The sequence below is a fragment of the Tauraco erythrolophus genome, chromosome 30 (assembly GCF_009769465.1).
Source record: "Tauraco erythrolophus isolate bTauEry1 chromosome 30, bTauEry1.pri, whole genome shotgun sequence".
Classification (NCBI taxonomy): Eukaryota; Metazoa; Chordata; class Aves; order Musophagiformes; family Musophagidae; genus Tauraco; species Tauraco erythrolophus.
Window position 1 is genome coordinate 293,531 of NC_141494.1, and position 20,638 is coordinate 314,168.

The 20,638-nt window shown below is 62.5% G+C and overlaps 1 protein-coding gene across 5 annotated transcripts; it reads left to right on the forward strand.

Moving 5' to 3' along the window:
* The first annotated feature begins 666 nt into the window (after positions 1 to 666).
* Positions 667 to 19,017, forward strand: PI4KB (phosphatidylinositol 4-kinase beta). 5 transcript variants are annotated; one of them, XM_086628226.1, is made up of 12 exons: positions 667 to 691; positions 5,823 to 6,792; positions 11,731 to 11,775; positions 14,879 to 15,106; positions 15,453 to 15,680; positions 15,859 to 15,968; positions 16,303 to 16,407; positions 17,060 to 17,183; positions 17,273 to 17,538; positions 17,679 to 17,811; positions 18,047 to 18,167; positions 18,824 to 19,017. In XM_086628226.1, exons 2-12 carry the CDS (start codon positions 5,851 to 5,853, stop codon positions 19,003 to 19,005), a joined length of 2,484 nt encoding a protein of 827 aa, XP_086484352.1. In that variant the 5' UTR covers positions 667 to 691; positions 5,823 to 5,850; the 3' UTR covers positions 19,006 to 19,017. The 5 variants fall into 5 exon arrangements, with proteins under 5 accessions (XP_086484352.1, XP_086484351.1, XP_086484347.1 ...); XM_086628225.1 differs by lacking the exon at positions 667 to 691 and having other exon boundaries at positions 5,829 to 6,065; positions 6,132 to 6,792; XM_086628221.1 differs by lacking the exons at positions 667 to 691; positions 11,731 to 11,775 and adding an exon at positions 18,620 to 18,636 and having other exon boundaries at positions 5,829 to 6,792; positions 18,757 to 19,017.
* The last annotated feature ends 1,621 nt before the right edge of the window (positions 19,018 to 20,638 follow it).

Below are 20,638 nucleotides of genomic sequence, written 5' to 3' on the forward strand. Positions count from 1 at the left end.
TGTCGCGGCCCGGGGGGGAGCGTGGGGAGGGGGCCGGGGGTGGGGCGCCGTGCCTCAGTTTCCCCGGCGGGGGGGGACGGGCGTCGTTTCGCGGAACCCTCTGTAGCCCCGCCCCGTCGGTGGCCCCGCCCCCCCGCATACCGCCACGCCGGCAGGGGGCGCTGGCGGCCGCCCGGCCCTCCCGGCCCTCAGCCCGTCAGGCGGCGCCGCGGGCAGCCCGGCCCGGGCCCTGCGCCTGCCCCGCCCCGCCGCGCGCAGGTGAGCGCCGCGCCGCGCACCGGGCCCCCCCCTCCGGCCCCCCCCGGCCCGGCCCGGGCAGCGGCGGCCCCGGCCCCCGCGGGTCGGTTCTGCGGCCGCTCAGACGCCGGCCCGGCCTCCCCCCCCGGAGCCGCCGCTCCTCCCGGGCCGCGCTCTGGGGCCGCCCGGAGCCTCCGCCGCCCCCTCCGCGCTCGCCCGCACCGGCGGCCGCGGCTCTGCGGGCCGGGAGCGCCGCGTCGCGCACGAAAAATAACCTTTTCCGCTTTTTTTTTTTTTTTTTTTTTCCTCTTTTTTTCTTCTCCTCCCTCCCTCAGCAGCAGCCGAGCGTTCCCGGAGCCCCGCGGAGCCGCTGCCCGGGATGAGCCGCCTGCGCTGCCCCGTGCGGCGGCATCCCAGACCGGAGAGGCGGCCGCGCGGGATGGCATCGCACCAGGTACCGCTGCTCGTCTTCTTCCTCCTCTTCCTCCTCCCGGGGACGCGGGCCATAAGCTCCGCTCGCCGCCCGCCCCGCCGTGCCCCCCCGGGGCACACAGCCCGCGGGCCGCTGTCGCAAGAGCCTCGGCAGGATTTTCCTCTCGCGGCGGATTTGCCTCCGCGCCGTCACTCTGCGGCTCCCGAGCGGGCTCCGCCACCCCCGGAGCCATCCGGTGCCCCCCGCGCTGGGGCACTGCCCAGAGCACCCAGCTGGAGAGCACAGGATGGGTCCCCGCAGTCGGTTAATAATCCCGTGGCGCTTTTTGCCCCCCGAAACTCCTGCTTCACGTGGACAGTAGCTTTAGGCATGATAAATAATGATAAATAATGAAAATATTTAATTAGGGGACTCCCTTTGCTGTCCCCTACTTCTCTTTAACCCATGGTGCGACTTGGAGAAGCTGCATGGGGAAGTAACTGGGCGCAGACGCTGGTTTCCAGCTTGCTCCCAGTGCTGCTGCCATCTCGCTCCCAGTGCTGGCTGGGAGAGCAGAGGCTTTTCAGCACCTCCGAGGTTCGGAACTCCCCTCGGGGACGTCGTCGCTCTCGGTGCGAATCGGAGGCCGCCCTCGCCTCGCGTGAGTGCCGAGGGATCCGATCCTGCGGAGCCAGCCCGGGACTGGGGCTGAGCCCACAGCCCCCGCTCGGTGCGGGTGGTGGTCCCTGACTTCATGCTTGGCACTCCGAGTGCGAGTCCGGCCCGTGCCACGGCCGGGTGCTCGTTAAATCCCAGCTGGTTTGCCAGCAGGCCGGGATCGGCAGCGGAATTGCGGCTCTGGGAGCTCCGGCCTTTTCTCCTTTCGTTTCAAGTCACGCTGCGGATAAAGAGCAGCATCTCGAAACAGCGAATTTATGAATTTACGTGCACGAACGAGTGTGGGAAGGTTCAGGCACAAAGCACCTCGTGATCCCGGGGAGGAGGAAACTTCCCATGGTGGCTGTGCCAGCGCGGCTCGCTTCAGGGCTTGCTGTGCTCGGAAACAGGTTGCTGGGATGGAAGGGTTTGTCCTCGCTTGCACAGGGCTGGTAATTAAGGCTGGTCGGGGGCGGAGGGGTGTGAGGTGCGGTGGGAGAGGACACAAGGTGGGATGTGTTCGTGTGAGTAACGTGCCGGATGAGCCGCAGCTGCGGTGCCTGTGGAGTGGGTCCCGAAGGACGCCTGTTGCAGCAGGACCCACCTTTTCCAGAGGGCTGGGGCACTTCTCAGCCTCTCTCGGAGGTCAGAGAGATTTTAGCGTTCCCACAATTACTTTTTTTTTAAACAAGGATGTTAATTTGTAAGTAAATCTCTGGATTTGGCTCCTTGCCGTGGGGCAGAGGAGGAGGGAGCGAAGGAAGCGCCAGCGGTGCGGTTCTGGGGCTGGCAGGCTGCAGCTCTCCCTCTTCCGTGCGCCTCGGTCCGCGCTGCGGCCCCGGGACCGTTGCTCCGCAGTGGGAGAGGTGGGAAGGCGCCACAAAAACAAATTATGGTTTGCTGTGGATGAGCGTTGGGAGTCGGGACTGAGAGGTGTCTCTCCCTTACGGAGCCAGGAGGCCGAGGAGCGCTGGGAGCCGTTCTCCGACGCGTTGTGTCGTTTGTCGTTCTCCTGCTGCGTTTCTCGTCACGCGGCTTTTATTTGATTCCAAATTTAGGGGCGAGTCATCACTCTGCTGCACGAGCCTCGGGGTTGTTGCTGTTTCGGACAGGCAGGGATGCAGCATCCTTCCAGGGGGAGCATCCCGGCGAGGCCAAACCGGAACAGAGCCTCCTATGTCCCATGCCACCAGAAGCCAGCGGTGCCATGCTCCCGGTGAGCCGTGCCGCTGGGCCAGGTACCGGAATGGGGTGCAGGAGCCAGTGGTGCCATGCTCCCGGTGAGCTGCGCCGCTCGGCTGGGTACTGGGATGGGGCACAGGAGCTGGCACGGTGCAGAGCTGAGGTGCGGGCCACCGGCGGTGGCGGCTTTGGCTGGTGCTGCTTCTTCCAGCAGAGCGTTGCTGGTACCTGCTGGTTGGTAACAAAACCCCCAGTCCGATGCGTCGCGGCTTCAGCGATCGGCTTCGAGGCACCGGCTCAGCTGAGAGGAGCGTGGTGAGGGGCACGGACATTCCGTCCTGCTCTGATGTTTCCTGCCCCCATCCCAACTCCTGTGGCCTTCCCGAAAGCTCAGCAAGACGTCGAAGGCCGTCAGTGCTGAGCAAAACAAAAAGTAACGCGGCGTAATAGAGACCAGATGTCTTGGTGAGGCTTCGTCCTGTCCGCTGGTGGTTTGCCAGGGCTAATATTTCTGATCCAAGTCAGGCAGGAGTGAGACTTTTCCTTTTTTTTCCTGTAAAGCCACAGCTCTGTTCCTGTCGGTTTCCCTCTGCCTTTGTCCCTTCCTGAGGGACCCGAGCTCTCGGATCGCCGCGCCGGTGTCTGTGCTAATAGGGGCTTCCCTTCATTTCGTGTTTAACCACCGACCCCGGGGCCGCTCCTCCGGAGAGAAACTTGGCCCGTTACGGCTGTGGGTGGAGGATGAACCACATGAATTCAGCTCAGCCTGTTTTCCAGCCGGATCGCGTCGTCGCGTGCAGCTGCTGGGCTGTTATCCCTGGCGAGAGCGGCGACTCGGAACGGGGGAGTTACGCGGAGCCCCAGAGGTGAAGGGTCCGTTGTGATGCCGCGGCAAAACGCGGAGAGGTGCGGGAGACGGGGAGCGAATTCCCTAAAAACCCTCGCTGGGGTTTTTAGCGAGCGCTGGAAGCGGAGACGTGTCCTTGGCGGGCTCCGAGCGGCCCCACTGCCAGGACGTCGCCGAAGACGGCGGCTGGTTAAGTGTCGGGGCGGGGGGGGAGGGAAATAATAATAATTTAAAACCCCAACGCGCTGATTTAAACCGAAGCACGAATGCAGCGCGCGGATCTCGGAGCCGTGCCCGCGGATCTCGGAGCCGTGCCCGCGGCGCAGAGGTAACCCTGCAGGCCCGTGGGTGGATTTATCTTGCGCAGTTCCCTAATCCAAGTTTAACCCGCTCAGCGGTTGCGAGCCCTGGCCCGGCGTCTCCGAGCGGCGCGGGGCCCCTCCGGCCGGGAGAAGGCGGCGGAAGGGTCGAGGAGTCGGGGCTGGCGGCACGAGCGGCTCCGCTCGCGGTGACCGTGCCCGGCGACGCGGCGCCCCGGGCTCACCGGGAGAGCTGATGTGAGTAGGTCGGGTCGGATCCAGCCGCTCCCGCGGATGCGGAGGAGGTGTAACATCCGGAATTGCAGCGTCTGCTGCTCCGGGCTTCTCCTGCGTGGCCCCTGGTTATGGGGAGGGAGGTTTAACGGGATCCTACGCGCTGCAGCCTGGCAAGGAGGGTGTGGGAAGCGTTTCCCTGCACCGGACAAACCAGTCGGGGCTGGAAAACCCTCTGCGGGCGGCCAAGAGATCGCGGGTGCTTCTGCGCCCGGAGCGTGGCCGCGGAGCCGCGTTCGGGGCTCCAGCAGATGCCACTGCTAAATTTTTAAATTTTTCATCCATTTGGCATCCCAGTTGTCTCGATGGGAACCTTGGAAGGGCACCAGAAGTGGCAGCACGAGCAAAGCCCTGGGGGCTCCTCCTCGGACCCCGCTCCGCTCGGTGCCTCTTCGAATCCCGCCTTGCCGAGCTGCGCCGGAGGGTCTCCTTTTTGCCAGCGTGGTGTCAATTTAAAAATGAGATTTTTGGGGCTTTCACGGGGCAAGGCTGGGCTCACTGAGAAGGAAAAACAACTTCCTTCAGCTCGCGAGGTCTTTAGGATCTAATGACCACAAATATTTGAGGCACGCGGGATCCGTACCGGAGGGACCGGCACGCAGAGGGAAACGCTGTACGGTGCTGCGGTGCCGCCGGGGTGAAAGATGCTATTCAGATCGGTTCAGGCTGCTGGACTTTGGTCGGGTTTTTTTTTTTTCCACCTCGTCGTTAGGGCTCAAGTGCTTTGGAAACAAGAGCCGGAAGCGGCGCCCGCGTCTGGACACCGCGGGCGATACGGAGAAAGAGACGTGGTGGGTTTCCTCCCCCTTTCCTCTGGCATCAGGAGCCGTCATCGCTGGTGAAAATAATCAGAGCAAGGTCACCAAATCAGCGGGGAAACAGCTCGGGGCAGGAACCCGGCGGCGCAGATCCGGGGCGGGGGGCACTGGGAACACACGGGCACAGAATGGGTCAGCCAACGTCGTGCCCAGTAATTTTCTCCGCCGAGCTGGACGTGAAGAGCAGGAGGGAACCGGCGATGCACGGCGCTCGGCCGCCGGCTTGTCGCACGCGAGGGGAGCGCTCGGAGCCGCGGTGACGGTGTTGGATTGAATCAAGCGCCTTGGTTTATTGTTAGAGGACGATTTTTTTGGCACCGGCCGCCGTTATTCTTGCCGGTTATCCGTAGGGACGCGCCGCTGCGCTTTTTGTCGAGATGGGAAACCGGGAAGCGTGATCAATCCCTCATTTCTCTGATTTTTTAAACGTAATTAGGTGCTAATCGTCAGCGAGGGGGCATAATCTGGGCACTGGTGTCTGGACTTGGGGCACAGGGACCTTGTTGTGACAAACTTGGTTCTTGCTCCGGCTCCGCTTGCCCGTCGCCACCGCAGGGGATCTCGCCGTCGAAGCGCCGTGCAGCGCCGTCGCCCACCCAGCCCGTGGCCCTCTCATCCCGCGCGTTGCCACGTGCCTTTGGGCTGGAGAGCGTAAAGCAACCTGGTGGTTTGATTTTTTTTTTTTTATTTTTTTTTCCTTCCCCCCCTCTCTGTCTCATTTTGGCTTGCTCAGTTTTTTTATCGTCATGGTAACAGGGAAATTTTGTGTAATGGCTGATAGATGCTCACAGCTCTCCGAGTCTGATGGAAGGGGCACCAAGAAGACCTTCAAAGCCCAACGTGAGCAGCGCGGCGTTGCGCCGGGCCGGCTCGTGGTGCCTGCCGTGGCTTGGGGCACCGTCGCTCTCTAGACAAAGGCTTTTAGAAGAGGTTTGCACCAAACCTCAGCTCAGCTCTGGGTATCCCTTGAGGTGTATCCCAGCGTGGATTCCTGTTTTCCCACCTTCTGGCTGGAAACGGGTCTCCTCCGCAGATCGTGTCCCTGACTCCTCTTTTTTGTCTTCTTTTCTTTACAGCTTTGAAGCGCGCGGACCCGCCGCTGCGATGGGAGACTCCGTCGCAGCCCCATCCCGAGGGACAGGCTCGGACCAGGCGCCCGGCGCAGCGCCCCAAGGGAATGGCGGGACGTCCCTCAGCGTCATCACGGAAGGTGTCGGGGAGCTGGCGGTCATCGACCCCGAGGTGGCGAAGAAGGCCTGCGAAGAGGTCCTGGAGAAGGTCAAGCTGATGCACGGCGTCTCCTCCGACAGCTTAACCAAACCGGCCGGTGGCAGCGAGGCGGAGCGCGCCCCGCGGGCCGCGGTGGATTTGGCCAACGGAGACATCGGGGAGGGCTGTGAAATCAAGTGCTTGGACGATCCGCCTGGCACGGCCTCCAAGATCCAGGAGGAGGATGAGACAATGGCCAACACGGTGAAAACTGCCCGGAAGCGGCAGAAGAATAACTCTGCTAAGCAATCCTGGCTCCTCCGGCTCTTTGAATCCAAACTCTTTGACATCTCCATGGCCATTTCGTACTTGTACAATTCAAAGGAACCTGGTGTGCAGGCGTACATTGGGAATAGGTTGTTCTGCTTTAGGAACGAGGAGGTGGACTTCTACCTGCCCCAGCTGCTGAACATGTACATTCACATGGACGAGGACGTGGGAGACGCCATCAAGCCCTACATCGTGCACCGCTGCCGGCAGAGCATCAACTTCTCCCTGCAGTGTGCCCTGCTGCTGGGCGCCTACTCCTCGGACATGCACATCTCCACTCAGCGACACTCCCGCGGGACCAAGCTGCGGAAACTCATCCTGTCAGACGAGTTGAAGCCAGCTCACAAGAAGAGGGAGCTGCCGTCGCTGAGCCCCGCGTCCGAGATGGGGCTGTCTCCTTCCAAAAGGACTCACCAGAGGTCCAAGTCGGACGCCACCGTCACCATCAGCCTGAGCAGCAATCTGAAGCGCACAGCCAGCAATCCCAAAGTGGAGAGCGAGGAGGAGGTAATGGCGGGGCTCTCCGAGGGAGTGGGTGCCCCCGGCGCCGCGCTCGTGCCGGTGGTTCTCCTCTCGTAGCTCCTTCTCCGCGGAGTTCTTTGGTCGTAGCGTTCTGCCTCCCGTGTCTCTAAGCAAACCGACCACACCGGGGGGTCACGCTCGACGGCGCTGGAGCTCCGGAGCGAGGGTTTTCCTGGGGTGAGGGGACAGGAGGACGGCGGGTGGCTCCAAGGGAAGGCAGGAGCTGGGTGAGGAACACCGAGTCGCTCCCTGCGCCGCCGAATTCCCACGCGATTCGGGTGACTCGGCCGGTGTCTCCGTTGGGCAACCCGCAGCCACCCGATGGCTGTTGCAAAGCCGATTTCCTCCGTGTCCCGACTCGTGTCCCGACGCGTTCGGCTTTAGCAAGGATGAGGTTCATTCGCAGGCCCAGGGCAGCGGGGAGCCGCTGAACCCCGTGGCTCGTTGCGTTCCCGACCGGAAAACGCGCCTCTGGTGCGCACACCCTTCCGGCTGCGGGGCCGAGCGCCGCAGCTGGTGGTTTGGCCGCGGCTGCTGCCCTGTGCCGAGCTCTGCTTTGGATTTTGATCTTCTCGTGGCTCCGAGATGGTGGAAAGGTGGGCTTTCCCAGCTGGAGGCGCCGCTCCCGTTGGCAGGGTTGGGCGCTGACGTGGTCTAATGCCAAACAGCGACTAAACAGGTGAATTTGGGCAGGGGGATGTCACATCTTCCAAACCCAAAGAGCTCCCGTGGGATTTGCCGCGTTTATTTCTTAAGTGTCAAAAAGTTACGGGCACAGGGCGGCTTTGGCGCTGAGCGGTGAGCCAGCGCCGCGAGGCTGCGTGCCGCGGAGGGAGATTGTTCATTTGGCACGTCCGCTGGCACGGAGGCTTCGGGAGCACTGGGATGAGCGGCATCCGTGGTCGCTGGGATGCAAGGCTGGAGGGCGAAGAGCGGGAAACGGGAATTTTTTGGCTTGCTGCTTTGTTTGGAGGGGCTGGTGGGTTTTAGCACGAGCACCAGCCTGAGCTGATGGGCTGGGACGGGGCTGCGCATCGCCCAGACCCCACCCGGCACCTTTTCCGGGCCGTCCCCGGGCCTCGTGTGGGTCACACCTTGGAAGCCGAAATCCCTGTGGCTCCGTCTCGACATTCCCGATCTCGTGACGGTTTTCGTAACGGCGCCGTGTGTCTCGACTTGAGGTTCCCCCTTTCCTGCGGCTCCGGTGGGTGGTGGGAAGGGGCCGCGCGCTCCTGCCTGACCGGCTCCTTCGGGTGAGGGTCGAAGGGGCTTTCGGAGGCGGGAAGCCGCAGTCCGGGCTGGTTTCACGTTAAAACCATCCCGTCCCGCTCCCTGCGGATCTTGGGCAACCACCCCGCTGCGTGCCGGGGCCGCAGTGTTTGCCGGTGGGCAAATGAGTCTTCCGTGTCTCTGCCCGTCGGCTGCTGGATGGGAAACGAGCGGCTGATGGAGAGCGGGACGCATCGAGGGCTCTGCCGGAATAGCGGGAACCGAAGCTTTCCGTGAGTGACGGGTGAAAGCGGCGCTGCCCAGAGTTTCTCCCGGCGATGTTTGGCGCGTGTTTCGGTGCAGAGGCCGGGTGAGCGGTTCAAACGGTGCCGCGGGAACTTAGAATCATAGAATCATAGAATGGTCAGGGCTGGAAGGGACCTTCAAAGGTCATCTAGTCCAACCCCCCTGCAAGGAACAGGGACATCTCCAACTAGATCAGGTTGCTCAGGGCCTCGTCCAACCTGGCCTTGAACGTCTCCAGGGATGGAGCATCCACCACCTCTCTGGGCAACCTGTTCCATTCCTTGACCATTCAACTTCCTTGACCTTGGAGCATCCCGGCCAGTTTCCTGGACCTGCGGTGTTCCAAGTGCTGTTTTTTACGTCCGAGCCGTTCCCCAGTGCGGGTTCCCACATCCAGACTTCGTCTCCCCTTCGCCACTGGATCCCAAAGCTCTGCCAAGGTGGTGGCGGCACCACGTTCCCTCCGTGCCGCGTCCGCCTGCATCTGGCTGGGTCATTTCCCATCAGTCCTTTCTCCACTGAACAATTTTGGGGTTATTTTCCCATCTCCCATCAATCTTCTCTCCACTGAACAATTTTGGCCTCTTCTACGTTTCCCGTAGGTCACCTGCTCCGGACCTCCACGTTTTCATTTCTCCTCTGGACCTTTGCCCGTTGCTCCACATCTCCTTGGAAGCGCGGTGCCGGCTCCTCCCTGTTTCCAGGCTCCTAAAGGTGCCACTGCCAGCGGAGCTGGGCCGGACCCGGAGCAGGGATTAGTGCTGCTTAGGGAAAAAAGGCCCCGTTGGTTTTAGAGCGCGGTGGGGGACGGCTCCTGGCAAAGTCAGCCGTCACCCCGGGATGAATCCGTCCTTTCCCTGCCCGCAGCTGCGGCGCTTTATTTCTGGAGAATGATTCTGCCCGCTGAGATCTTTGTGTTCCAGTTGTCTCCGTGCGGCGGAACCACCATCCCAACGGGCAGGAGAGGTTTTATTCCGAACGCCGTCCGCCCTGTGGGTCTTTAATCCTCACCGGGTTACGCGTCCGTAACGCAATTCCGTGACGCGGTGCTGAGGGTATGGATTTATTTCGTGTTTGTGACTTTGCAATGAGTACAACGCCGCGCAAGGCAAGAGCCGCGAGCTCGGAACTCCGCTCGTCTGGCATCCCTCCGGTTCCGCGGGGATGGACTCAGCCTTTCTCCCAGCCCTGGTTCCCAGGGCGGTGGTTGTATTTTGCCGGAGTCCAGGTGTGTCCATTGTCGGATCTATTTACAAAGGCCGGATTAAATGTGCCGGGGCTGCTCGGCGCTGAATTTTCCACCCGAGCAACTCGAGACCCGGAGGGGAGGAACTCGCTGTAACCCGACGCTGGAAACTGGGGAGCACTGGGGAGCGTTTGGCTGCAGGAGGTGGTCTGGGATGCGGCGGGTGGGCGGCTGCGGCCACGCGGATGCCACGAGACAGACGGACCGTGGCCGGGATCGCCGCGCTGCAGCCGTGGGGACGGGTCCCTCGCTGTCTGCGGCACGAGCCGGTCCTGCCGCCGCCGTCGGTCCTGCAGTAGCGCCGTTAAGTCGGCCCTGTTGGGAAGAAATGGGGCATGTTTGGTGAAACCTCGCTGGGGTGGCAGCTTGGCCCGGGGTGGGACATCGTGTCCGGCTCCCCGGGGTTTGGCAGGGCTGTGGGCACCAGCCTGGAAGCAAAACCTCCCCCAGGGCAGCGCAGCAGCTCAGACTTCCGTAAAAGCCATCCGTGGCTGTGCCGAGCTGCCAGGAACACCCTGAGCTGACCTGGAGATGCGTGCCGGGGCGAGGAGGCGCCGGATTTGGAGCAGAGAGTCATCGCGCTGCCCGATGGCCGTCGATTGACCCGGCTCTGCGGAGCTCCGGCTCCTCCGTAAACCCCACCGGATTTGCCGTGAAGGCGCCGCGAGCCCTCGGTGGCGGCGGCCACGCCGGGGCGGCTGCTGCTCGGACAGGTTGTGCCGCCTCCGCGGCATCGTGCCAACGCCTTCGCCTCGTTCCTCCCCGGCGGCGGCCGCAGCACCACCACCACTCCCCAGTCCCCGCTCCCGTCTCCCCACCTCTGGGGATGGACAAGGGCCCCCCGGGATGTGCAAAAGTCGGTGTTTTCGGTGCCATTTTTGGCCAAGTGGATTGAAACCGGCTAGTTTTGAATGGGAAGGGCTTTCCGGAGCCGTGAGCCGGAGCCCGGCACCTACTCTCGGGGCTGGCAGACCTGTGCGAACAGAAACGTTCGGCTGAACTGGTTCCACGAGTCAAGTGAAAAAAATTTTAATTAGAAAAACTGCTAATTGAATAATCAGTGAAGGATCTCGGCCAGCTGCCGGGAAGGGAGCGCTGCAACGGGCAGCTGACCCGCCGGCGCCGCGCGGTGGGGGAAGAGCAGAGCGCCCCGTGGCGCGGCACAAGCGCTGCCCACGGTGGGCGTTCGGTTTTGAACTTTATTTTTTTCACCAGCAGCAGCGGCGCTCTCTTGGGAAGCTTTACGGGCGGATCCGTTCGCGTCCGCGTTCCGGCACGGCTCGGCACATCGCGGCACGGGCGGCTCCCGCGTTGGGAAGCAGCTGTTTGATGGAGGGCGAAGGCTCCACTTCAGAAGTGGGTTCTGAAACCACTCACACACCGATCTCAAGGGTGCAAAAGCTCCATTATTCTCTCTTTTTTTTTTTTTTTTTTGGCATGAAAATAATGGATTTATGGGCTGCAGAAATCGTGGGACCGTCGGGCTGGAGGTGGAACCTGCCGTCAGGGTGGGCGCACAGGGTGGGTGTCGGTGGCTCGTGCTCCTCCGCCGATGAGAACTGTCTCCTCAGCTGATGATGGAAGTAGTTTAATTGTTGGGGTTTTCCAGTCTTTAGGAAAGTTTCCATGGGGTTAATTTTATCTGCTGGAATCAGAGGGTAAATTAGAGCCCAGGGGAGAAAAGCGAAGTGGTTTTGTGGCTGGAGAGAGGACACCAGCACGAGCATCCCTGGCAGCTCCGGTCTCCGCAGCCCGTTTGGGTCAGAGCCGAAACTTTGCTGAACTTCTGGGACAGGAGAGTGTTTTCAAGGATGTCAGTGGGGAAGATCCGGGGGGTTTGTGGGCGTTCAGCGCTGCCGCTGAGCCCGGCTCCCTGTTCGGTGCCACCACGAGCGGCTCCGGTGGAGATCGTGGAATTGCCGTGGCGTTGTGCTGGAAGCACCACGTGCCGGTTCAGGTGCTGCTTATTCTCCAAGAGTGAAAAGCAGCAAAATTGTGATGGGATGGGGGGGCAGGAAAAAAAAAAAAGGAAATGAAAAGTGCTGGTTATGAACCTGGAGCTAAACTGTTGCTTTTTCTCCCCTTCTTCCTCCTTCCTCTCTCTCCTTTTAAACAAACACCACCCAAAACCGCCACCAAACCCCCTTCCCTCCGTTTCCCAGGAGCTCTCCTCGAGTACGGAAAGTCTCGATAAGCCATTCTCTCCCGTAAGTGGCCCGTTCCGCTGCCGCGCCGGCGCTCCCCTCCCCGCCACAGCAGCATTTCCTCTGTGCCACGCAAAACGCCGCACCCGGCACCCGGCGACGCACCGCAGACAGCTGCTCCTCAGCCGTCCCACCGGCACGGCCGCCGGCACCCCCCGGCACCGCGCGCGTGCCGCCGCCGCTCGTGCCGCGCAGCCGGGGTCGCGGCGCCGCCGGCTCCGGCTGAGCGTTTTTTCCTGCTCCTTCAGCAAAACGCCGGCTCAGAGGGAGCCGTGGGCAAATTGGCTCGGACCAGTTTGGCTAAAATCAAGCAGAAAGCCCTGGGGGGGGTCCCAGCTGCTCCTTTTACCCCCAAAAAAAAGGCAGCGGTGGGGAGAGCAGCCCTCGTGCCGCCGGCGGAGCAGGGGAGGGACTTGGCTGACGCGGCCCGTTTCGGTCCGAGCCGTTGCTGACCTTTGCGCGGCGGCGGCCGCAGATGGAAGAGGAAATGCTGTTTCCTTGAGTTTTACTTCCAAGTTCTCTGCCAGATGGGATTTGATTTGCTTTTTCCACCAATCATTCTTTTTTCCCCCCCTTCTGTGTGTTCAACTTTGGTCTTTCAATCAAACCCAGCGTTTCCCTGACAAGAGTTTTTCTTTCGAAATGAGCCTTTTTCATTATAATTATTATTATTTTTTTAATCAAGAGCATCTTCCTCATCTGTGCCATTTCCTGCCGCTGGGGGTGTGTTCTCCGTCTGGGATTCCCAGTGGGCTTCCACACGTTGGATGTGTAGTCCATGATCAAAAGCAGGTGCCGGGGCAGCGGTGCCTGGCACAGCCGCGTGCCCGGGACGGGTCCGTGCGGTGAGCTCCGGCCCGCTCAGCCTCCGGGAAGGGTTTTTGGCGCGTGCGCGGCGCTCGTCCCTCTGTGCCTTCACAGGCAGAAGCGTCACGCCTTTTCCACGCGGTGTGGGCAGGAGTGTTGATGTTGGCACTTATGGACACCGGGCAGGAGGCTTTTACCCCTGAGCCCGCTCTGATGCAGGCTCCTGCTTTTATTTTTTTATAAATTTCCTCCAACTCCACCTTTTTTAAGAGGGTCAGGGGACGGCGGGATGCTCAGGTGGCCGTGGGTGCTGGTGCTTGGGTGGGAGGTGGGACACCGGGCTCCGAGTCCCAGTTTGCCACCCAGATTTAGGAAAGTTGCTTTATTTTCCTCCCCTCCTGCTCCTCCTGGCCCGGCAACAGCAGCAACGTCTCCTCCTCCGGTGGCTTTTTGAGGCTGGGCGGCAGCAGAGCGCCTGCGGGCTCCTCGCGGTCCTCCGGCTGCGGCGACGGTTGTTGCCGTCACCTCACCCACCTCGACCGTGCCGCCCGTCTCGCCGTCACCCAGGGCTGGGCGGTAGCGGGTGCCCGTTCCTCTCCCCTGGGGCGGGAGACCTTTTCCTCCCGGCTTTGCCGGTGGCTTATCCACGGCCGATGGTTGTTGCCGCGGCCGGGGCTGGTTGCAAGTGCTCGTGCCAAATTCGTACCCCCCGCGGGCTCCTGCACCGAGCGAACGGTTGCGGTGTTGGTAACTCGTGGCAGGTGGCGGTTTCCAGCGCGGATGCTGGGATCCTCGTGGCAGGAGCTGAGCCGAAGGGACCGGGCAGCAGCTCTGCTCCGCACCGCTCAGTAGTTTCCAGCTCCGAGTGGAGCAGGTGGGTCTCGCTCCCGGGGAGCGACTGGGCAGCAGGAGCGGGGGAGCCGCGATTTGGCTGCGTAAAGCTCTGGAATGCCAAATCCTGGTGGTTTGAGCGGAGGAGAGGCGGGAGCGCGGGGCGGCGGTAGGTGGAGCGGCAGAAAACACTTGGGCAGCTGGAAGGCATCCCACTGGGAAGCATCCCAGGAGAACCCCCCCTGGCTTTTGAGATGCTTAAACCTCACCCAGGTACCACCACCCGGGCCAGCTCCGGCGTGAGCCTCCGGAACCGCTCCGAAGCCGTCGGCCGACGGAACAGGTGTTGGAAGGAGCAGAGCGTCTGCTGGATATTGTTCTGCTTTTTACAGAAATTGGATTAAATGCCATCGAGGGAAACGGTCCCGGAGGTGAAGGAGGCGTGGGGGCGGGTGGCAGCCGAGGCAGAGCCGGGTCCAGCCGGGACCGGGCACTTCCCACCCCGTCAGGGGACGGAGCAGCAGCTGGCACAGGGCTTTAAATCTTTATCCTCTGCCTGGGAGGTGAACGCGGTGCCGCGGGATGCGGCGCTGTGCAAAACTTCCTCCTGTCCCGGGGCTGCTCCGCTGCGCCCGCGGGCGAGGTGGGCCGGGGAGCCGAGCGGAGGAAAGGACAGGAAGGATTTTTGGAAGGATTTTTGACGTGGACTACAGATACAAACGATTTCCCACCTGCCCTTTCCCAAAAGGGAACCACCAGACTGATCTTTCTCCTCTTTTTACCATCCCTTTTTTTGCTGTGCAGCCGTTCCCGGCTCTCCGATGTTTTCCTTTGCTTCCTTCCCTCACGCTCCGTAGCTTTTTGCATGTGCATTTCCAGCATGATCGTTCGGTGAACACTTTGCAAGTTTCATTCTGCACCTTAAACGGCAAAATCAGCCGCAGCCGTTTGTTGTTCTGATTTAAGAGCTCGAAGGGGTCGAGCCGAGCGCTCGGCGGAAGCCGCGGGATGGGGGGGGGGGCTCCTGGCTCCGAGGGGATTCCCGAGTCGCGGTTTGATCTTTGCCAAACGGTCGGATTGAGCCACAATCGAGGCCTCGGGGTGAGGATGCAACAAAAAACCCAGCGCTGAGCCGGGACGAGGCCGATTCGCGCTCCCTCCGCCGGCTCCGGGGGCTGCTGGTGGGGAGGTCGGCTCCGGGCTCGCGGGGAGGGGGATTTCGGGACAGCACAACGGGAAGGAAAAAGTGCTTTGATCCTGCACTGCTTCCGACGATGAGCCCGGCTCTCCGGGTACGGAAGCGTCATCCAAGAGCGGGGAAGAGGGTGGGACAGGAAGAGCCTCTTCCTCTATCCGGAGTTTATCCCGGTGCTTTTAGGCTGCGGAGCCCGGTTGCAAAACCGCCGCCGTCCTGCCAAGGTGCTGCCCTTAACACTGCCCCCCCCCCCCTTCCCCCCCACCCCTTCAGCCCGTCAGACTCGCCCCCGAGAGAGAGTTCATCAAATCCCTCATCGCCATCGGGAAGCGCCTGGCCACTTTGCCCACCAAAGAGCAGAAGACCCAGCGGCTCATTTCGGAGCTGTCGCTGCTGAACCACAAGCTGCCGGCGCGCGCCTGGCTGCCGACGGCCGGCTTCGACCATCACGTGGTGAGGGTGCCCCACACCCAGGCGGTCGTCCTCAACTCCAAGGACAAGGTAGGAGCGGCCGGAGACCGGGATTTTGTCCTCGGTACGGCCCTTGGAGGGCACCTCCTGTGCCCGAGGGTGGTGTTACCACTTCCAGGGCTGGGAGCGATGGGGAGAGGGATCCGTATGGGTGGGTGGGAGGGGGAGAAACACCCCTGAGAGCGGCCGTCCGCTGAACCGTGCGCTCCGGGGGTCTGAGAGTTCCAGCCCTGCCCTGGGAGCTGTCCCACATCCACTGAAAAGTGCAGCTTTGCCCCCAAAACCCACGTGCCGAGGAAAAAGATCACGAGACGCGTCCGGGTGCAAACAGTGAGTGTGGTTCTGCCCTGCTGACGCTTGGCTTTGCCTCCCCCAGGCTCCCTATTTAATCTACGTTGAAGTACTTGAATGTGACAATTTCGACACAGCGAATGTGCCCGCTCGGATCCCGGAGAACCGCATCCGGAGCACGCGCTCGGCCGAGAACCTCCCCGAGTGCGGGATCACGCACGAGCAGAGGACCAGCAGCTTCACCACCGTCCCCAACTACGACAACGACGACGAGGCTTGGTCCGTGGACGATATCGTGGAGCTGCAGGTGGAGGTGAGGCCGGGGCTGGTGCTGGGAGATGCTGCCGGGATCCGGCGCGGCAGCATCGCAGGACGGGAAGGTCCTCCCAGGTGCCGGCGCTGTCCCACCTGGGAAGGAGCATCCCTTTGGGATGGCGGACGAGCGTTTCGGCAGCCGCTACATCCCGGCTCTCGCACCTTTCCCCTCCCAGCTGCCGGAGATTCACACCAACAGCTGTGACAACATCTCCCAGTTCTCCGTGGACAGCATCACCAGCCAGGAGAGCCGGGAGCCCGTGTTCATTGCCGCGGGAGATATCAGGTGAGGCTGGCATGGCCGGAGCGGCCCGGGCAGTGCCTTGGTGGGGCCGGTTCTGGGATCAGGTGCAAAAAGGGGCAGGGGGTGAAATTTCTCTGCTGGATTCCTGAAGAAAAAACATCTGCAGGGGTTGGGGAGGTGGAGGTTTCTGAGAGCCGTAAACAGAGGCGCGAAAGCGGCGCTCCGGGCTGGCACAGCCTCCCCTGAGGCCGCTGCCATCTTCCCTGCCTGGTGTGGGGTGAATCCGTGAGCTTTGCCAAGTGCTTTGGATCGCAGAGGCTCTGGGTGCTGCTTTCTCGCTCAGCGAGTTTCGCTGCTCCGTGGCTCTGTCTCGCAGGCGGCGGCTCTCGGAGCAGCTGGCGCACACCCCCACCTCCTTCCGGAGGGACCCCGAGGACCCGTCCGCCGTCGCCCTGAAGGAGCCCTGGCAGGAGAAAGTCAGGTAGGGCTGGGAGAGACGCGCGCGCTGGTTTGGCCTCGGCGCTGCAGGACATGGTACGTCCTGGAAATCCAAGGAAATGGCTCCGCGATTTGCCCAGGAAATAACTGCGGCATCGAGTTCAGGCCCTGCTCGTGCCCAGGGTGGGCGCGAGGGCATGGCGGGGCGGAGGGCAGCGGGTGCGCCGGAGGAGGGAGAACATCCACCGCAGATTCGCCGCTCTCGGGTCGGGCTTTGCCGGGTGTTTTGGGCAGCTTTTACACCAGAAGAGTTTGGTTTGTCCCGAAATAAACTCGTGTTCCTGCTCTCAGAGCGGCGTGGCCAAACCCCGGATTGCTCCGTGAGCAGGAGCGGAGCCCTCGGGGCTCTGTAAATTTGGGAGTAATCTTGTTCATGTTGTTCCGATGGGGGGGCTGGGGGATTCGGGGGGGGTTAATTCCCTTCTGCTGTTCTCGGAGACGGCCCGTGGCTCAGGTGAGGTTCGCACCGTGTGCGGTTCTCGCCGTCCTGGGCCCTGGAGCATATTCTGCCGCAGTCCCAGCTGAGCGTTTCCAGAGGCTTCCCTTTTCCCTGCGCCCCCGATCGGAGACCTCCGGGCTGACTCGCTGCCCACCGTCCCTTTCCTTACGCTCCCATCCTTGCCCATTCCCTGCAGGAGGATCCGGGAAGGGTCCCCCTACGGCCACCTGCCCTCCTGGCGCCTCCTCTCCGTCATCGTCAAGTGCGGGGACGACCTCCGGCAGGAGCTGCTCGCCTTCCAGGTCCTCAAGCAGCTGCAGGTGAGACGGGAGAGGGGCTGCCCCGGGGGGGCCGCGGCTGCCGGGGGGCTGCTCTGGATCCTGAGGAATTTTCTGGCTCTCTCGCACAGTCCATCTGGGAACAGGAGCGTGTCCCGCTCTGGATCAAGCCATACAAAATCCTCGTCATCTCCGCCGACAGCGGCATGATTGAGCCAGTCGTGAATGCTGTGTCCATCCACCAGATCAAGAAGCAATCCCTGCTTTCGCTGCTGGATTATTTCCTGCAGGAACACGGCAGTTACAACACCGAATCCTTCCTGACGGCCCAGAGGAATTTCGTGCAGAGCTGTGCCGGTTACTGCCTGGTGTGTTACCTGCTGCAGGTCAAGGACAGGTGGGGCCCCGCGCTGCGTTGCTGTGTCTTCTACTGGGATTTGTCATTTCGTCCCTGGGTACAGCAGGGAAATCCTGGGAGCTGCTCCCGGGGCGGTGGACGCGCTCGCAAGGTTTAACGGAAGGTTCTCTCCCGCACAGGCACAACGGCAACATCTTGCTGGACGCGGATGGACACATAATCCACATCGATTTTGGGTTCATCCTCTCCAGTTCCCCCAGGAATCTTGGCTTTGAGACGTCGGCCTTCAAGCTCACCACGGAGTTTGTGGATGTAAGTGAGCGGGGACGTGACGGCGAGGGGTGATCCCGCAGCGTCAGGTGGCACGGCCGATCCCTTGGCAGCAGGGTTGGCACCGTGGCAGTTCGTGGTGGAGGGTTCACTTCAAGAAGTGAAATTCCTTAAAAATCCCGTCGTGCTCCTCCTGTTGACAATCCCTCTGCTCAGGGCACGTTGTCCTGCAGTTTCTCCGTCCGCTGCCCCCACCCACGCAGCCTCTGTCTTCCAGGTGATGGGCGGGCTGGACGGGGACATGTTCAACTACTACAAGATGCTGATGCTGCAGGGTCTCATCGCCGCCCGGAAGCACATGGATAAAGTCGTGCAGATCGTGGAGATCATGCAGCAAGGTAGGAGCAGCCGGAGGCCCCCGAGGTGCCGCGCGTGGGCCCGGGCTGCGCCGAGCGTCGCCTAAAAGTGGCTCAGGGACCCTCAGCGCGCGGAGGAAAGCCGGGGGGGGATTGGAGAGCACCTGGAGAAGTCTTGTGTCGGGAGGGGCTCAGGGCAGCCCTGTTGGGGTCTGGGGGCTGCACAGGGAGCTCCGGGCTCCAGGGATGCTGTGAGGCCGAGGGAGACCCTGCAGCCCCCCAGCTGGGGGGGGGGGGGGGCCAGAGGGGGTTGGTGTGAGCGGGGTGAGTGTCTCCCGGCCCCGGGCTCCAGCCCTCCCTCGCCTCTGGCAGAGCGTGGGGGTGCCCAGGAGAGCGTCAACGTGCCCGTGGTGATGGCTGAGCACCGTGGTGCCGCAGGGAAGCCCGAAACACCCAAGGGCAGGGGGGCTGCCGTTCCCTCCGCGTAGGAGCAGGCTGTAGACGTGGCGGTGTGCCCTGCAGCGGTGGATTGTGCCCGACCCCGGCACTGCCCGGCAGCGCCGGGACAATCCCCGTGCCACAAACCAGCCTCGGAGCCAGCGACGAGCAACAACGGCCTCCCTGGGTGGAGCCCACCGAGCCCGCGGGGCCGCGCTCGCCCCGTGCCCCGGTGCCAAACCCCGTCCCCCTCCCCGCAGGGTCGCAGCTCCCCTGTTTCCACGGCTCCTCCACCATCCGCAACCTGAAGGAGCGGTTCCACATGAACATGACGGAGGAGCAGCTGCAGCTGCTCATCCATCAGATGGTGGACGGCAGCATGCGCTCCATCACCACCAAACTCTACGACGGCTTCCAGTACCTCACCAACGGCATCATGTGATGGTCACCGGCCGCCTCCCGGCACGGCTCCGCGCCGCCACCGCATCCGGCCCGGCCCTGAGCTTCGCCCCGTCCTCGCTGGCGGGAAGGAGGCCGAGTCTCAGCGTCTTCCCCGGGGCTGCTTTTGGCTGAGACTCCTCAAGAAAAATGAAACAAGGCAAAAAAAAAAAAAACCCACCAAGCAGCCGAAACAGGAAAAACAAACCCCACTGGTGAAAATCAAAGCGAAACGGATCACGCGGTAACCGTTGGCGTCACGCGAGCGCGGGGTCCGGCACAGCCGGTGAACGCCGGCGACGGGCCCCGGGATGGGGGTCCAGCGCTCGCCCCCGCGCTGCCGCCGCCGCCGCCCGTCAGTATTATGCCCGTTGGTGCCCTCCGAACTCTCCCACAATCTCATGAAACGTTCAGGACCCGGAGGGGGGGTGGGTCAGGCTGGGCCCCCCCCCCCCTCTTTGGCCCCTGCGGTGACTTGAGCCTCTGCTGGTGCCACTGGAAGGCAGCGGAGGGTGAACGGCCCCTTCCCCGCATGTCCCCTCACCCCCGCAGCATTATTCACCCTCCTCTTTGTTTCTGGCACCTCCTTCCCGCCCCCCCCCCACCTTTCCCTGACCGTCCCAGTCCCACCAGCGCCAGTCACCGCAGCGCCTGGGCTGGTACCTCGGGGTGGGTGTCCTCGAGGCTGGTGCCCACCCGGGCTGGCGCCTCTCGAGCACCTTTGGGGTTTTTTTTGACTCTGTTCCAGGAATTTGGGACTGTGAAGCTTCCCCACCCCCCCCACCCCCCCTTGGCAATAATTTCTGGCTGCTTTTCCCTGCCTTGACTGTGGGGCACAGGCCGGGCGGCTGCAGTGGGGCTGGGGGTGGGTTCCCCACCAGTGTCGTCCGGGAGGCTCTGGGGATGGGGAGGGTGGGCAGAAGGGAGCCCGGTGCCATCCTGGGTGCCCCCAGACTGGGCCCTGCCACCCCCCAGGGGAAGGGAAAAGTGGCACCTCAAAAATTTTAACCCCCTCAAAATCTTACCCCCACCCCCCATCTCCAGCCCCTTTCTTGGTTATAAGAGCAGCAACACCCCCCCCCCCCCCCCCCCCCTCCCACCCTGTGCCCCCACCCCAGCCCGTCCTGCAGGTCAGATGGTGACACCCACCCCCGGCCCCTCCCTGGCTGTCGCTCCGGTGCCCCTCGCCCCGATGTCCCCCCGTCTCTTTGTTTAGCACTAATTATTTGTCACGTTGATTATTTAGCATTAAAAAAACAAAAATTCTATTTTAAACACGTGGGCTGCCAGTGGCAGGGGTGGGGGGGGAAATCAGAGACTGGGGGGGGGGGGGGCCCCATGCCCAGGGCACCCCAAAACCACTGTCACAGGCAATCACCGACCTGGGTGGGGGTGTCGTTCCCCCCCACTCTGCAGGGGGGGCTCAGCGCCGCCCCAAGGATCTCTGGGGCAGCAGGGATGGATGTAGAGGGGGGCCAAGAGCCCCTTCCACCCCCATTTTGGGGCAGGACCAACACCGTTGTGATGGGGTGGGGGGCACAGGCCCCTCCCCCCCCCCCCCCCGGGGCCACGTAAGCAAGACAGGGCACAGCAGGGGTTAAACCACTAAAAGTTTAATTGCGTTATTACTACAAGAA

Bases quoted from the DNA above. Each gene is read 5' to 3' on its own strand.
- PI4KB (XM_086628221.1), top strand. From the start codon at position 5,851: ATGGGAGACTCCGTCGCAGCCCCATCCCGAGGGACAGGCTCGGACCAG. The intron at 15,107-15,452 runs GTAGGAGCGGCC...TGCCTCCCCCAG, and splicing joins TCCTCAACTCCAAGGACAAG to GCTCCCTATTTAATCTACGT. The intron at 17,539-17,678 runs GTGGGGCCCCGC...TCTCCCGCACAG, and splicing joins CTGCTGCAGGTCAAGGACAG to GCACAACGGCAACATCTTGC.